This window comes from Salmo trutta, chromosome 27, assembly GCF_901001165.1.
Source record: "Salmo trutta chromosome 27, fSalTru1.1, whole genome shotgun sequence".
Taxonomy (NCBI): domain Eukaryota; kingdom Metazoa; phylum Chordata; class Actinopteri; order Salmoniformes; family Salmonidae; genus Salmo; species Salmo trutta.
Genome location: NC_042983.1, coordinates 32,816,462 through 32,833,214, shown reverse-complemented (window position 1 = coordinate 32,833,214; position 16,753 = coordinate 32,816,462). Strand labels below are relative to the sequence as shown.

The 16,753-nt window shown below is 43.6% G+C and overlaps 1 protein-coding gene across 5 annotated transcripts in view; it reads left to right on the top strand.

The window, feature by feature from the left end:
- The window catches only part of LOC115164909 (DNA repair protein XRCC4), a 69,908-nt gene that overhangs the window by 35,960 nt on the left and 17,195 nt on the right, over positions 1–16,753 (top strand). For all 5 annotated transcript variants that reach the window (XM_029717830.1, XM_029717829.1, XM_029717828.1 and 2 more), the window contains exon 4: positions 8,353–8,513. In XM_029717830.1, the coding sequence (XP_029573690.1) occupies positions 8,353–8,513 (161 nt within the window). The remainder of the gene's footprint in view (positions 1–8,352; positions 8,514–16,753) is intronic.

The following is a 16,753-nucleotide window of genomic DNA, read 5'->3' as shown; positions in this document are numbered from 1 at the left end:
CCTAAACCCACAATACCCAACCACACAAAACAAACACCCCCTGCCACGCCCTGACCAACTACAATGACAAATAACCCCTTTTACTGGCCAGGACGTGACAGGTAGGATGTGTGTACATTGGAGGTAAACCTAGGCATTGAGTAATGATGAGAGAGATATAGTCTCTAGAGACGTTTAAACCAGGTGATGTCATCGCATATGTAGGAGGTGGAACAACATGGCTGGTTAAGGCATATTGAGCAGGGCTAGAGGCTCTACAGTGAAATAAGACAGTAATCACTAACCAGGACAGTAATGGACGAGGCATATTGATATTAGAGAGAGGCATGCGTAGCCAAGTGAACATATGGGTCCAGTGAGTGGTTGGGCTGGTTGGGGACACCGCGATTCAGACAGTTAGCAGGCTGGTGCTAACAAGCTAGCAGTTAGTAGGCCGGGGCTAAACAAGCTAGCAGTTAGTAGGCCGGGGCTAAACAAGCTAGCAGTTAGCAGACCGGGTTACCAAGCAAGCAGTTGCCTCTTTGTGCTGTGACGTCGATAGACAAGACGTGGATTAGTAGGGTTCCAAGTAGCTCTAGGTAGCTAGCAGGCCGCGGTTAGCAGAATGGGCCTTCAGTGGACGTCGCGCCTGAGGGGCCTGTTGGAATCCTCGGGTAGATTATGTCGGTATTCCAGTCGTAGAGGATCGGCGGGGTTCCGTGCCCCGTACCGGCAGTAGAAGGGGTCCGGATATTGTAGCCCAGGAGTGGGCTTCAGTGGTAGCACAGGAGCCCTACCCGGGCTAGCTTCAGGCTAATTGGTGCTTGCTCCGGGATGAAAACGCTAGCCAGGAGTAGTCACCCGGGATTGCAGTTAGCTAGTTGCGAAGATCCAGATGAAAAGGTTCAGAGTTTGCAGTAGGAATCCGGGGATATGGAGAGAAAAAAATAGGTCCGTTATGCTCTGGTTTGAGTCACGTTGTACGAACTGGCGAGAGCTTTCCGAGCTAAAGGTTAGCTGATGACCGCTAGCAGGGGTTTGCTAACTGATAGCTGGTAGGTAGTTAGCTGGCTAGCTTCAGTTGAGGGATTCCAGATCCGAAGTAAATAGAAATACTTTAGAAAAAAAAACAGATCCACGCCACGTTGGGTGAGGCGGGTTATAGTTTACCCCATGCTATTATGACCTCTTCTACTCCCCTAACCTGTCATTATAGTGATAAATGAAACAGCACATCATACAGGCAGAGTAATGTGAACCAGGGATGAACCACGGGGTCACAGAGATGTACTTTACAGTATAGATAGACTGACCTGTGATTAGCTACACTGAGCTGACTGACACTCTGCCCTGGCATGGGTGTGAAGGGGGAGATCTGAGGGAAGAAGTGAAGGGGGTTGGAGTTATAGTAAGAACAAAGCCTTACTTAAGTGGGACTCAGTGTGACACATCATTACCTGAACACACGTACACTTTCTAAACCTTTGCTCAGATTCACCTTGGCGCGTTCAAACATGTAACGGTCACTCACACAGACCTGTGTACAAACACCCTCTAGTTAAACAGCTCTCTCATTTGAAACTCTGCACATTACTTTTATCATCTCTTATTAAGCACGCCTACAGTTTCATAGACTCTCAGGCTGTGAGGCTCAGCCTGCATAGGATCAGTCAGAAACATCTTCATTTTGGTCTTATTTTTACGAGGTTGGGAAGCTGTCTTTCAATATAACCTGGGTGGTCTCCTGCGAATCCTGAAGCCATTAGTGCATTGTTAAAGTACTGATTTACATGGCCATGTCGTAATCAGCCCTCGTTGTTGGGGCTCTTTCACAGCCGGTACATCGGCTGTTTGGCAACACCAAGGCGGATGGCAGCGCTTAGGTTAGCAATCACACAAAACAAGGACAGGGAGTCTGAGGGGGGTTAATGTGCATTGTGGTGTTTTAGCTTTGTATTGTCATGTTTTTGAGTGTTGAAAGCTATATAGTTAGTGAACAATAACATATTATGCCGTATATTGAAAACAGAAGAGCATAACTTGTTTATTGAGAAATTAATGAGGCAGAGCTGTTTAAAGGGCCCTATTCTGCAAGCCAAAGTATTGAATAACATATAAACCAAATCAGTGATCTCCAAACACAATGAAATCCTTACAGGAATTAAACATTGATTTTAGTACCATGAAATACAAACACTGGTGGAAAGAAATGTCAAGTATTGGACAATAGTTGCATTATATCAAAATGAAATAAACAATCATTATGTTTTTCCAAAATTGAAATGACTAGCAGAAGTCAGAATAAACTAGCATTGTGCAAGTTATTTAAATACTGTATAAGAGTGAACTAGCATGGTCTAGTCACAGTAAAAATTAGGAACATTGTACACATATAACTTCTCACAAACTTGTGTTCAGGTTTCCTTAATTTTACTGTGACTAGGCCTGAGTATTTTCTGAAAAGTGTGGTGTGCAGGTTCTCACAAGTCAGATTTCTGCTTCTGTTTTCTTCTTCTTTGTGAGAGGGAATACACAGGGAGAAAGAGACCAACAGAGAGCAGGAAGGGAAACGTAAAGAGGACGGTGATGATGAGGAGTGTCTACTTTGACACGATCAGGTTCACCGTGCCAGGAGAAAACAGCTGTGTGGCCTGCCAGGACAACTCTGGCCTAGACAAAAATTACAAGCATTTAATGAGAGCTTTTGAAGACGCCAGCCTTTATTACAGTGGGTCAATGACCCCAACACAGCCCAGCAAAGATTTAGCACCTCACTACCATCTGGTTTCCCAACTCATCATGAGGCATTGCATCCTCAGACCTGAGGTATGCATACGTAAAATTAACTTAATTCCTTTTTCACACACTTCCCTCTTGAATTTGAGCATGGGGAAATGCATGTATTAATTCTCTCATAATTCCACCACCTTTACACGTGAGGAAACCATGAATAAGGTCCAGCAACCTGTCGGTTCCAAGTGGAAAAACATCAACTTTCTTTTTTCTGATAGAAAAAACACCATTCTCCATGCACTGTAATTTACAACTTGATAAGAGCTATTAATAAGACCTAGGTAAATGACTAATCTGTTTGGATAAGGGGATTGTAAATATAAAATTGTTACGAACCGGCTCAGAGTTCGCAACAAAAGGGAGACAACGTGGAGACAAGGAGTATTAAAAATATATATTTATTCGATACCATAACTAGCACAACCAAAAACAAGGTGTCTGCATGGAGAGAGTCTCCTCAATGACTGTGGAAGAGGTGTCTTTATCCTGGGACACACCCGAGCCCAGGTGTTTCCCATCAAGCTGACGACCCTTCCAACTCCGCCCACCGGCATCCTAATAAGGAACAAGAGCAAAGAGAGAAAATACAGCAGACAGAGCGGGAGGGTCGTCACAAAATGACACTTGTTTTAGATCTATTTTAACTTATAGTCGGTGAAACAAATTTGAAACCAGTCATATAACACCCACCCACCCACCCACCCACCCACACACCCACACACACACACACACACACACACACACACACACACACACAAATACATTCCTGCTACACACACATCACAACTGCTGCTACCAGACTCTTACTTACTATTGTTAATACTGAACAATTTAAACACTTGCCCCCCAATCCCCCCTTCCCTGAGATCTGTAAATATTGTGCCTTCCTGTATTATACTTATGATAAAAGGTTTATTCTATTCTACCGAGCCATTTACTTTATGTTCGTATTCTTATGTTTTTTCATTTGTAATTGCTGTTGCATTGTCGAGAAGGAACCTGCAAGTAAGCATTTGGCTACATTTCTTTAAATGGACAATTCTGTGAACTATCTTGTTTATCTTTTAAATTGACACAATACCTGTTAGCAAAGGTGTCAGCTAGAGATTACGTGCAGGAGCTTGCAGGGATTTGTAGTTTTGCATGATGTCTACTTTGATGCTTATTAGCATTTTTGAATCTGAGAGTAAATAGAGGTGAATAAATTGATAAAAGTCACCTTGTCTGCGAGAGATTTACATGGTTATCAAAACGTCATGCCAGTGTAAGGATACACGAAACACAGCCCTTATTTTAAGCGTTTCTAAAATTCCCTATGGGAAAAATTAATGGTAGAAAAACGATTGGAACCTTTTCCCTGTTTGACCGCTAGGTTTTATGGGTATTATGACACCTCCACTGTAGGGCTCTATATCCTAAATAAATTTATGAAAACAAAAATTTGCTGTTTGGTCTTAATTTAAGGTTAGGGTTAGGCATAAGGTTAGCAGTGTGGTTAAGTTTAGGGTTAGATTTAAGGTTAGGGTTAGATAAAATCAGATTTCAAGAAGATAAAATGTAGAAATAGGTGGGGTTTATGACTTTATGGCTGTGAGGCCTGAGTTTCCCACTAGGAAAGTATCAAAATCAACCAATTGGAAGCTCTACGCAAATAACTTAATTTTAACTCTGAGGTTCAGATTTTCCGACTTGTCATGAATACACCATCTGGCAAGCCAAAATAGTTATTGAGCAAGCACGGTTAACTTGCAAGCACCCCTTTTGAGCAAGCTCTATCCTCAAGATTGACCTCTCTTCTTTTGTCTTCAAATTAAATCAAAGTTTGTCACGTGCGCCGAATACAACAGGTGTAGCCCTTACAGTGAAATGCTTACTTACAGGCTCTAACCAATAGTGCAAAAACGGTATTAGGTGAACAATAGGTAAGTAAAGAAATAAATAGCAGTGAAAAATAACAGCAGCGAGGCTATATACAGTAGCGAGGCTATAAAAGTAGCGAGGCTACATACAGACACTGGTTAGTTGGGCTGATGGAGGTAGTATGTACATGTAGATATGGTTAAAGTGACTATGCATATATGATGAACAGAGAGTAGCAGTAGCGTAAAAGAGGGGTTGGCGGGTGGTGGGTGGCGGGACACAATGCAGATAGCCCGGTTAGCCAATGTACGGGAGCACTGGTTTGTCGGGCCAATTGAGGTAGTATGTACATGAATGTATAGTTAAAGTGACTATGCATATATGATAAACAGAGAGTAGCAGCAGCATAAAAGAGGGGTTGGAGGGGGGCGCACAATGCAGATAGTCCGGGTAGCCATTTGATTACCTGTTCAGGAGTCTTATGGCTTGGGGGTAAAAACTGTTGAGAAGCCTTTTAGTCCTAGACTTGGCACTCCGGTACCGCTTGCCATGCGGTAGTAGAGAGAACAATCTATGACTGGGGTGGCTGGGGTCTTTGACAATTTTTAGGGCCTTCCTTGACACCGCCTGGTGTAGAGGTCCTGGATGGCAGGCAGTGATGTACTGGGCTGTACGCACTACCCTCTGTAGTGCCTTGCGGTCGGAGGCCAAGCAATTGCCGTACCAGGCAGTGATGCAACCAGTCAGGATGCTCTCGATGTTGCAGCTGTAGAACCTTTTGAGGATCTCAGGACCCATGCCAAATCTTTTTAGTTTCCTGAGGGGGAATAGGCTTTGTCGTGCCCTCTTCACAACTGTCTTGGTGTGTTTGGACTATTCTAGTTTGTTGGTGATGTGGACACCAAGGAACTTGAAGTTCTCAACCTGCTCCGCTACAGCCCCATTGATGAGGATGGGGGCGTGCTCGGTCCCATCAGGGAGTACAAGAGGGGACTGAGCACGCACCCCTGGGGGGCTCCAATGTTTAGGTTCAGCGTGACAGATGTGTTGCTACCTACCCTCACCACCTGGTGGCAGCCCATCAGGAAGTCCAGGATCCAGTTGCAGAGAGAGGTGTTTACATTTACATTTACATTTTAGTCATTTAGCAGACGCTCTTATCCAGAGCGACTTACAGTAGTGAATGCATACATTTCATACATTTTCTTTTTTCCCGTACTGGTCCCCCGTGGGAATCGAACCCACACCCCTGGTGTTGCAAACACCATGCTCTACCAACTGAGCCACACGGGACTGTTTAGTCCCAAGATCCTTAGCTTAGTGATGAGCTTTGAGGGTCCTATGGTGTTGAACGCTGAGCTGTAGTCAATGAATAGCATTCTCACATAGGTGTTCCTTTTGTCCAGGTGGGAAAGGGCAGTGGAGTGCAATAGAGATTGCGAGTGATCGCTGTCCTGATATCCAGAAGCTTTTTTTTGCCGTAAGATACGGTTGAGAATAGCCTCAATTAATTTGATGTGTTTGATACCATTCCTTTTATTCCATTCCATACATTAGAATGAGCCCATCCTCCTATACTGTAGCTCCTCCCACCAGCCTTCTCTGGTTTTCTTGCTACCAAATGTTATCATGAAACAATGCTTGATAGCTCGAGGGAACGTTACGTAAAGCTAGCTATGTTTACTAGTGAAATATTGTGAGTCTATCTATCTAGCTAGCTAGCTAATGAAGTATTAGCCTGTTAGCTACCTATCCTTAACCATAACCTCGTCCCTAGGCTCAATTGCTACCGCATCTGGTGGATGCATCCTTGTTGCAATTTTGCTAGCTGACCTTCTAATCTCGGACCCTCCTTGACCCTGTCATTTTCCTTGCCCTCATCAATGATGCTTCACATGAAGCTGCCAACCGTGTGGAAATATGACATGAATCTGCTTGAAATCACGAAACTGCAGCAACCATCATCAATGCAGAGGCAACTGAATGATCTCAGCACCTGGACCGCTACCAATGACATGCTTCTCAATGAGAATATATGTGTAGTGATGCATGTCACCTTCTCTGAAAACCCAGCCTGCACCACCCCTCTTCATCAACAGTGTCCCCCTGTCAGAGACATCAAAGTTCAGGGTGCTGGGTCTCACTGTCCAGCAGGACTTGCACAGGAGCGGCCAGGTTGACACCATGACCACAAGCACCAACAGGAAGCAGTTCCTCCTCAAGCGCATTAAGCACTTCTCTGTAACCACAGTAGACCTACTGTCCATCTACATCTGCTACGTAAAACCAGTTCTGGAGTATGCTGTCCCTGGCACCCTGGCCTCACTCAAACCCTGACTACTCAGGTGTTTTGCTGGTTTAGAATTTTACAATTTGATCATTATTTATGATTGATTTTATAATTGTAAGTATATGTACAATTAAGTCTATGACTGCGAGAAACCAATAAAAGGTACTACTAGCCATGGCCTAACTAGCTAACATAGCTAGCTAGCTAATTCATCCAGCTAGCTCCATCCGGTATTTAGACCACTTCATAGAGAGGGATAGAGTGACTGAGAGAGAGGGTGGAGCTGTGCATTATGTCATTCAGTTAGCTACTCCAGCCACCTTGACCTCAACAACATCACAATCTTTGACAACATATTAGCTAGCATAACCCAATTGATGTGATTGAGTTACTACTGTAGCTACAATTCCACTTTGTTATAGCTACATGCACTAGTAAGGACCATCACAGGTCACTTTGCCATACAGATTTTAAAGGTACTTTTTTGGATGCTTATAGGCTAGTAGATTTGACCCAGACAAGTGCCCATTCGTAGGAGGGTGAAAGATGGGAGACGGCTAGCCAGAAGCGGAGACAGCCCCCCTCAAGCTGACAGGTTTATAAGGAACACTCACTGTACCACCAGTCTGTCTCCTTCAGGAAACAACAGCAGACACACAGCGGGCTACCTCATTACCTGAGAGAGTGAAGCTTAGAAGGTTCAACATGTTACAGAAAGAGAGGGAAATGCAGTAAACCAACTCCCACCCTGTCTCTGTCTGATGACCTCACCTTGGCACCATTTGATGACTTATTTTCTTATCCTTTTTGAAAGGCTCCCTATATTTGGCTGCTCTCTGTCTATGCGCTCAGATCAATGGATGTTCGCATGTACAGGCATTCCTGTGTTGTTAGTGTATAAAAACAGAGAATGACGATTATGGGATGTCCCATAATGACACGTCAGTCAAGAGCCCCTAGGAGGTACAGTACTGTAGCTAGATGTGTCTGGACCGATGAATTAAGTTGACTGTTATACCTTGTTTACAAGGAGTGGGGATGGTGAGGGGGACAAGAGAGGAGACGAGAAAAAGCTTGGAAGATTTATTTTACCTATTCAATCTCACCTCCTTGCCTTTGTCCTCTCTTTCCCTACATCATTCCCTCTCACAAAGGAGGAAGTGAGATGAAGCAAGAGAGAGGGAGCTTTGGAACTTTACATCTTGTCTTCAAGCCACCGAGTCCTAGATCCTGAAAGTATAGCATCTCTCTGTCTGTTTCTGTCTGTTTCTCTCTCTCCCTCTACTTTCCCAACCGTCTCTCTGTCTATTTCTGTCTGTTTCTTTCTCTCCCTTTACATTCCCAACCATTTCTCTGTCTGTTTCTGTCTGTTTCTCTCTCTCTCTACTTTCCCAACCATCTCTCTGTCTGTTGTATGTCTCTATGTGTAGGTGAACATGGGTGCAGTGGAGCTGCACCCTGCCCCTGTGGATCTCAACAGGGAGATGATAGCCCACACTCTGGAGCACAGCGCTGACCTGGAGGCAGAGAACAGACGGCTGCAGGAGAAGAACCAGACACTCCGGCAGGAGCGGCAGCACCTCCTTGCAGAGTAAGGACTGTGTATGTGTGCACGCGTGCATGTGTATGTTTAGATTGAGGGCACGAAAAAAGGAAGTAACTTCCCACTTTTACGATGCAGTCCACTTGTCTGTGGGTTGTTGTGCCCGTGCTCCTCGTCTTAGGTCTACTCCCTATCCCTCTTTCCCCAGAGACTCAACAATGGCATCATCACTCAATAACATCATCACTAGCCGCCCAAGTGAGAGGAGAGGGTTTTCCACGTCCAGGCCACAAAGGCTATTGGGGATTTCTGGGAATTGACTTCAATTAATTAATTAATTTCTTATTTGTTTTGTTTTTCCTCTTAACATTTTTTTTTCCCTCCCTGATCCCTTGAGTAGCTGAAAAAGCCAGACAGTAGAGTGGCTCATGTCTGGCCAGGGTGGGGCACATCATCATCCCAAAAACACCCACCCAAAGTTCTCTCTCTCAATTCAATTCAAAGTGGCTTTAAAGCAAGTGAAATAAACCATTAACAAAAGTGGGAAGGAACAAAAAAGCACATAAAAAAACATTACAAAAATATACAGTTAACATTGCACAGAAAGGTTTCAAAAGGATAAATATGTTTTCATTATTTTTTTATTTCACCTTTATTTAACCAGGTAGGCTTGTTGAGAACAAGTTCTCAACCTGGCCAAGATAAAGCACAGCAGTTCGACACATACAACAACACAGTGTTACACAAGGAATAAACAAACATTCAGTCAATAAAACAGTAGAAAAAAATTAAAATCTATATACAGTGAGTGCAAATGAGGTAAGATAAGGGAGGTAAGGCAATAAATAGACCATGGTGGCGAAGTAATTACAATATTGCAATTAGACACTGGATGGTAGATGTGCAGAAGATTAATGTGCAAGTAGAGATACTGGGGTGCAAAGGAGCAAGATAAATAAATAAATACAGTATGGGGATGAGGTAGATAGATGGGCTGTTTACAGATGGGCTATGTACAGGTGCAGTGATCTGTGAGCTGCTCTGACAGCTGGTGCTTAAAGCTAGTGAGGGAGATATGAGTCTCAGGCTTCAGTGATTTTTGCAGTTCGTTCCAGTCATTGGCAGCAGAGAACTGGAAGGAAAGGCGACCAAAGGAGGAATTGGCTTTGGGGGTGACCAGTGAGATATACCTGCTGGAGTGCGTGCTACGGGTGAGTGCTGCTATGGTGACCAGTGAGCTGAGATAAGGCGGGGCTTTACCTAGCAGAGACTTGTAGATGACCTGGAGCCAGTGGGTTTGGCGACAAGTATGAAGCGATGGCCAGCCAACGAAAGCGTACAGGTCGAAGTGCTGGGTAATATATGGGGCTTTGGTGACAAAACGGATGGCACTGTGATAGACTGCATCCAATTTGTTGAGTAGAGTGTTGGAGGCTATTTTATAGATGACTTCGCCGAAGTCAAGGATCGGTAGGATGGTCAGTTTTACGAGAGTATGTTTGGCAGCATGAGTGAAGGATGCTTTGTTGCGAAATAGGAAGCCGATTCTAGATGTCATTTTGGATTGGAAATGCTTAATGTGAGTCTGGAAGGAGAGTTTACAGTCTAACCAGACACCTAGGTATTTGTACTTGTCCACATATTCTAAGTCAGAGCCGTCCAGAGTAGTGATGCTGGACCGGTCGGCAGGTGCGGGCAGTGATCGGTTGAAGAGCATGCATTTAGTTTTACTTGCATTTAAGAGCAGTTGGAGGCCACGGAAAGAGAGTTCTATGGCATTGAAGCTTGTCTGGAGGTTAGTTAACACAGTATCCAAATAAGGGCCAGAAGTATACAGAATGGTGTCGTCTGCTTAGAGGTGGATCAGAGAATCACCAGCAGCGAGAGCGACATCATTGATGTATACAGAGGAGAGAGTCGGCCCGAGAATTGAACCCTATGGTACCCCCATAGGGACTGCCAGAGGTCCGGATAACATGCCCTCCGATTTGACACACTGAACTCTATCAGAGAAGTAGTTGGTGAACCAGGCGAGGCAATCATTTGAGAAACCAAGGCTGTTGAGTCTGCCAGTAAGAATGTGGTGATTGACAGAGTCGAAAGCCTTGGCCAGGTTGATGAATACGGCTGCACAGTAATGTCTCTTATCGATGGCGGTTATTTAAGATATTGTTTAGGACCTTGAGCGTGGCTGAGGTGCACCCATGACCAGCTCTGAAACCAGATTGCATAGCGGAGAAGGTACGGTGGGATTCGAAATGGTCGGTAATCTGTTTGTTAACTTGGCTTTCGAATACCTTAGAAAGGCAGGGTAGGATAGATATAGGTCTGTAGAAATTTGGGTCTAGAGTGTCTCCTCCTTTGAAGAGGGGGATGACCACGTCAGCTTTCCAATCTTTGGGAATCTCAGACGATACGAAAGACAGTTTGAACAGGTTAGTAATAGGGGTTGCAACAATTTCGGCAAATAATTTTAGAAAGAGAGGGTCCAGATTGTCTAGCCCGGCTGATTTGTAGGGGTCCAGTTTTTGCAGTACTTTAAGAACATCAGCTATCTGGATTTGAGTGAAGGAGAAATGGGGGAGGCTTGGGCGAGTAGCTGTGGGGAGTGCAGGGCTGTTGACGGGGTAGGGGTAGCCAGGTGGAAAGCATGCCCAGCCGTATAAAAATGCTTATTGAAATTCTCAATTATAGTGGATTTATCGTTGGTGACAGTATTTCCTAGCCTCAGTGCAGTGGGCAGCTGGGAGGAGGTACTCTTATTCTCCATGGACTTTACAGTGTCCCAGAACTTTTTTGAGTTTGTGCTACAGGATGCACATTTCTGTTTGAAAAAGCTAGCCTTAGCTTTCCTAACTGCCTGTGTATATTTGTTCCTAACTTTCCTAAAAAGTTGCATATCATGGGGGCTATTCACAGCTACACAGATAAATGTTTCAAAAGTATTATTACCAGCTTTGTACAATGTTTTTAACAATGTGTACGTAGTTGTAGTACGAATAGTAGGGGAAGATAAGTACACAGATAAATATAGGTTGTATTTACAATGTTGTTTGTGCTCCACTGGTTGCCCTGTTTTCATGGTGATGAGTCACAAATCTTGCTGCTGTGATTGCATATTGCGGTATTTATCTTTACAGATATGGTGGTTTATCAATGTTTGATTTGTTTTCAAATTCTTTGTGAATCTGTGTGATCTGTGGGAAATATGTGCCTGTAATATGGTCATAACTTTGGCAATTGGTAAGGAAGTGTAGATCAGTTTCTATCTCATTTATTTGGGCAGTGGGCACATAGGCATACCTGGCTAGAGAAGAAAGGGTATGGCGGCCTCTCTCACGGGGTCTGTACATAGTCAAGGATTTACTTAATTTTGGGTCAGTCACGGTGGTCAGGTATTCTGCTACTGTGTATTCTCTGTTTAGGGCCAGATAGTATTCCAGTTTGCTCAGTTTTTTGTTTGATTCTTTCCAAATAGTGTGTCAAATAGTTATTTTTTCTATATATTTTTTGGGGGGTTGGCTCAAATTGTGTTGCTGTCCTGGGGTTCTGTGGGGTCTGTTTGTGTTTCTGAACAGAGCCCTAGAACCAGCTGGCTGAGGGGTCTCTTCTCTAGGTTCATCTCTCTGTAGGTGGGAGCTTTGTGGTTGTAGAATTTAACAGTTCTTTCTGGATTTTAATATTTAGCGGGTATAGTCCTAATTCTGCTCTGTGCATGCAGTGTTTGGTGTTTTGCGTTGTACATGAATGATAATTTCCCCATGTTGGGAATTCTTGGTTGGTGAGTGGTCCACATACCTCAGAACCTTAGAGAGCAATGGGTTCCAGGGCTCTACGCTAACCTTTTTCCCAAGGAGTACATGCGCTCCTAAATGAAAAAATGTAGGAGCACAAAAAGAAATTTAGGAGCATAGTGAAAAATGTAACACAGAGTTTATTAACAAAAATGTATTACATACATATTTATACTGCGTGTGTGAGTGTGTTTGCATGTACTAAGGGACACACATCTGTGGAACAGCACATACCACCAAAATCACACATTGACCCATGCCTACTAGACGCAAAGGATATCAGTTGTCCAGCTGCTTTTGTATGTTGGCCGTCTGGCACGCTTAGAGGTCAGCCAGCGGTCCACGGCAGGAGTGGGATCCAACTCCTCGACAGAGGAAAGCATAACCCCCGCAAACTTCCGGGGAATTTAGTTTGCTAAATTACTCACGATAAACGTTCACAAAAAGCATAACAATTATTTTAAGAATTATAGATACATTACTCCTCTATGCACTCGATATGTCCGATTTTAAAATAGCTTTTCGGATGAAGCACATTTTGCAATAATCTAAGTACATAGCCCGGCATTACAGGGCTAGCTATTTAGATACCCACCCAGGTCAGCCTCCACCAAAATCACATTTCCTATAAGAAAAATGTTCTTACCTTGCTTGTTCTTCATCAGAATACACTGCCAGGACTTCTACTTCAATAACAAATGTTGGTTTGGTCCCAAATAATCCATCGTTATATCCAAACAGCGACGTTTTGTTCGTGAGTTCTAGACACTATCAGAATGCTTCTTCACGGTCCCGCGCATGGCGCATTGGCGTGTCAAAAATGTCTAAATATTCCATTACCGTACTTCGAAGCATGTCAACCGCTGTTTAAAACCAATTTTTATGCCAGTTATCTCGTAGATAAGTGATAATATTCCGACCGGGAGTATGCATTGAGCCTAAACAGCCGAATAAAATGTCTCCTCAGAAGCGACTCGTGCACGCGCCTCATTCAAAGGTCCTCGGAGCAGCCACTTACAAAAGGTGATAATGTGTTTCAGCCTGAGACTCCCTCGTAAACCTTCAGTTATTTCCCGGGCTCTGAGAGCCTATCGGAGCCCTTGGAATTGTCACGTTACAGCTAAGATCCTTACTTTTCAATAAAAAGATGTAAGACGCACGACTCCTTGTCAGACAGGGTACTTCCTGCTTGAAACCTTGTCAGGTTTTTGCCTGCCATAGGAGTTCTGTTATACTCACAGACACCATTCAAACAGTTTTAGAAAATTCAGAGTGTTTTCTATCCAAACCTGAACAATAATATGCATATTCTAGCTTCTGAGTTGGTGTAGGAGGCAGTTAAAAATGGGAACATATTTTTTCCAAAATTCTCAATACTGCCCCCTAGCCCAGACAGGTTAAACTCTTACCATTAACTTATCAAAACCAACCATAGGATACCATACATAACCACTCAGGACTGTTAGTCTACCTTGTAATCGTGCCTGTAGGGGTCCTTTGTCAACATGGCCTCCCACAGGCCACTTTAGGACTTGTCCTTGAAATTGTGGCTGACCAGGATTTTCAGCCCCTGCCACTCATCCTGGATTGCAGCCATGTTACACCCCAATTTGCAGGATTGAACAGAGCAAGTGAGTTTGCAAATATGCAAACATAACATTGTCTCATATGGCAATGCAGTGTCAAATAAATTCTTACCTCTCTAGAGGCTCCTTGAAATGCCTCATCAGGTATGCCACACCATCATCGCCAAAGGTGAGAAGGCTGGCCTGGTCTTCTGGCCATGTGTCAGGGTTTAGCACTCTGAACGACAGCTCTAGTCTGTGAAAGTCAGAACAGAATCTTTCAAACAATTCACCGACTCCTTCCCCCCTGTCTCTTGTGCCAACAGAAAACAATAATTCTGTGGTATTAACCATTCCAGCACTTAGCGCACGCACACAGACACACACACTCACAGTATTGTTTAACATTCTCTGCTAGCAAATAAAACTAATTCATAGAGAATGTATTAGTTACAAACCTATGTGGCATACAGTGGATTGGGATTATATGCCTTCACAGAGGCACCATCTGCCCCGAAGCAGATGCACTTCTTCACCCATGACCCGCCATCCTCCTCTGGGCAAACAGCACGAAATGTGGCCTTGGTTGCATCCAAAACACCTCGAATGACAACACAAAAAAACTTTTTTTTTTTCAAAAGTATTTCTGACAAACTAAATTCAATTATCTCCATTATGAATAATGATTAAACTTTACACAAGAATAAAGCCTATAAAGAGGAACAACTTACCAATGGCATGAGAGTGCTCAAGGGTCTGTTGTCCGCCCAGGAGATTGACTGGCTTCCCATCCTCCAACAAGCGTACGTAGACAATCTTGCATTCGGTTGTTGGATATATCAGTGTCTCCGTCTATTAGAACGGCAAGATACTTTGCGGCCTTCGCTGACAGGCTCTCTCTCATTATATCAGCAATTTGACCGATCATCTCCGCACATCTTACATCATTGTCGTATGTGGGATTAATGTCAACTCCGTTTGTAGTGGAGTCTGATAAACGGCCCAAATTTGACGAAAGGTTCTTCTTCTTTCGCAATGAAGTATGCGATGTTTATCTTTATTTTCAGCTGCCTCCTCTTCTCCTCCCCAGACAGCAGCACTTGCCTCCTCAAGGCTGCTGACACCGTGCATGATGGTTTCTCCTGTCTCAACAGGTACAGATCTCTGCACTGGATATGCCGCCACGATATGTTATGTTTCGCTACGCTATCTCTTTTCAGATGTGGGTTTCCTGACACGAAGGATGAGTTGCCCGCCTGTTTCTGCCCTCTACAATATTTGCAGAACATGACGTTGTTTTCGAACTCTAGCCATGGGAACATTTTGAGCCAATTCGCATTGAATCTATATGTTCTCCCTCCACCGGCTACAGTGGATGTTGAAGTGACAGCGGGGGTCACGGTAGCTTTGCTAACGTTAGCCGCCATGTCAACGTTAGCCGCCTCAGGTATTCCTTGTGAAGAGGCTTTATTAGTTGAACCTTGCGAATCCCCCTCGCTGGATTCCTCTTTCTCCTCGTCTCTTCTTCGCTTAAAATAACATTGAATGGGCTTCATTTTTAGCGATGTCTGCACATTAACTTATAGCCTATACCGATACTATTTTCCAGTGTTCACCTTTCTCTCTCTGACTGGACTGCGTCATCACAGAAAACTCTACTGTGGTTGGCGCATGCCGCTTGTGGAATGTGGGACTTGTAGTTTTGAAACAAATAGCAGTGGGGGAAAAATAGTTTACGGTAGGTTGTAATCTTTAATCGCACACTGTGCTTGTAAATATTTTTTCCGGTTCGCACATATCTATTTTTAGGGGCAAATGCGAGTGAAATACTCGCACTGTAGAGCCCTGGGATCTATAACTGATTCAAGTATTTTTAGTCAAATCCTAATTGGGAGGTTGAGTTTTATGTTCCTTTTGATGGCATAAAAAGCCCTTCTTTCCTTGTCTCTTAGATCGTTCACAGCCTTGTGGAAGTTACCTGTGGTGTTGATGTTTAGGCCGAGATAGGTATAATTATTTGTGTGCTCTAGGGCAAAAGTGTCTAGATAGAATGGCAACTGGACATTTTTTGGCAACTGGACATTTTTTGGAACAACTTTATTTTTGTCTTAGTGAGATTTACTGTCAGGGCCCAAGTCTGACAGAATATGTGCAGAAGATCTAGGTGATGCTGTAGGCCAAAGTTCCCCAACTGGCGGCCCGTGGATCAAATTTGGCCCCCCAAGTTTATTTGTCCCCCCAAAAAAATGGGGTGTGAATATGTTGGACATAAAATAGTGTTAAAAACACCAGCAAATCAGCTCCAAATGATTTAATTTCGGAAATCTGTTCCAAAGTATTGCCACGCATAAAAGATGTGATATGTGATCGTATACAAATGTAAGCAAGGTTTGAAATTATTACATTTTAGTGAAATATATCTGTTTGGGCTTCTTGCGGTCAATTGTTAGTCTACAAATTATTTGTAATAATGTTCCGGCCCCCTGACCATACGCTCAAGAAAACAATTACCCCCCTCGGCTGAATCTTGTTGATGATCACTGCTGGAGGCCCTCCTTGGTTGGGGATAGAAGCAGATCATCTGCAAACACTAAACATTTGACTTCAGAGTCTAGTAAGGTGAGGCCGGGTGCTGCAGACTGTTTTAGTGCCCTCGAGAATTCATTAATATATATATATTGAAGAGGGTGGGGCTCAAGGTGCATCCTTGTCTCATCCCACGGACCTGAGGAAAGAAATCTGTGTGTTTATTGACAATTTTAACTGCACACTTGTTTGTGTACATTCATTTTATAATAGTGTATGTTTTGCACTCAACACAGCTTTCCAACAATTAGTATAGCAGACCGTCATGCCAAATTGAGTCAAAAGCTTTTTTGAAATCAGCTAAGCATGAGAAGACTTTGCTTTTGGTTTGGTTTGTTTGTCA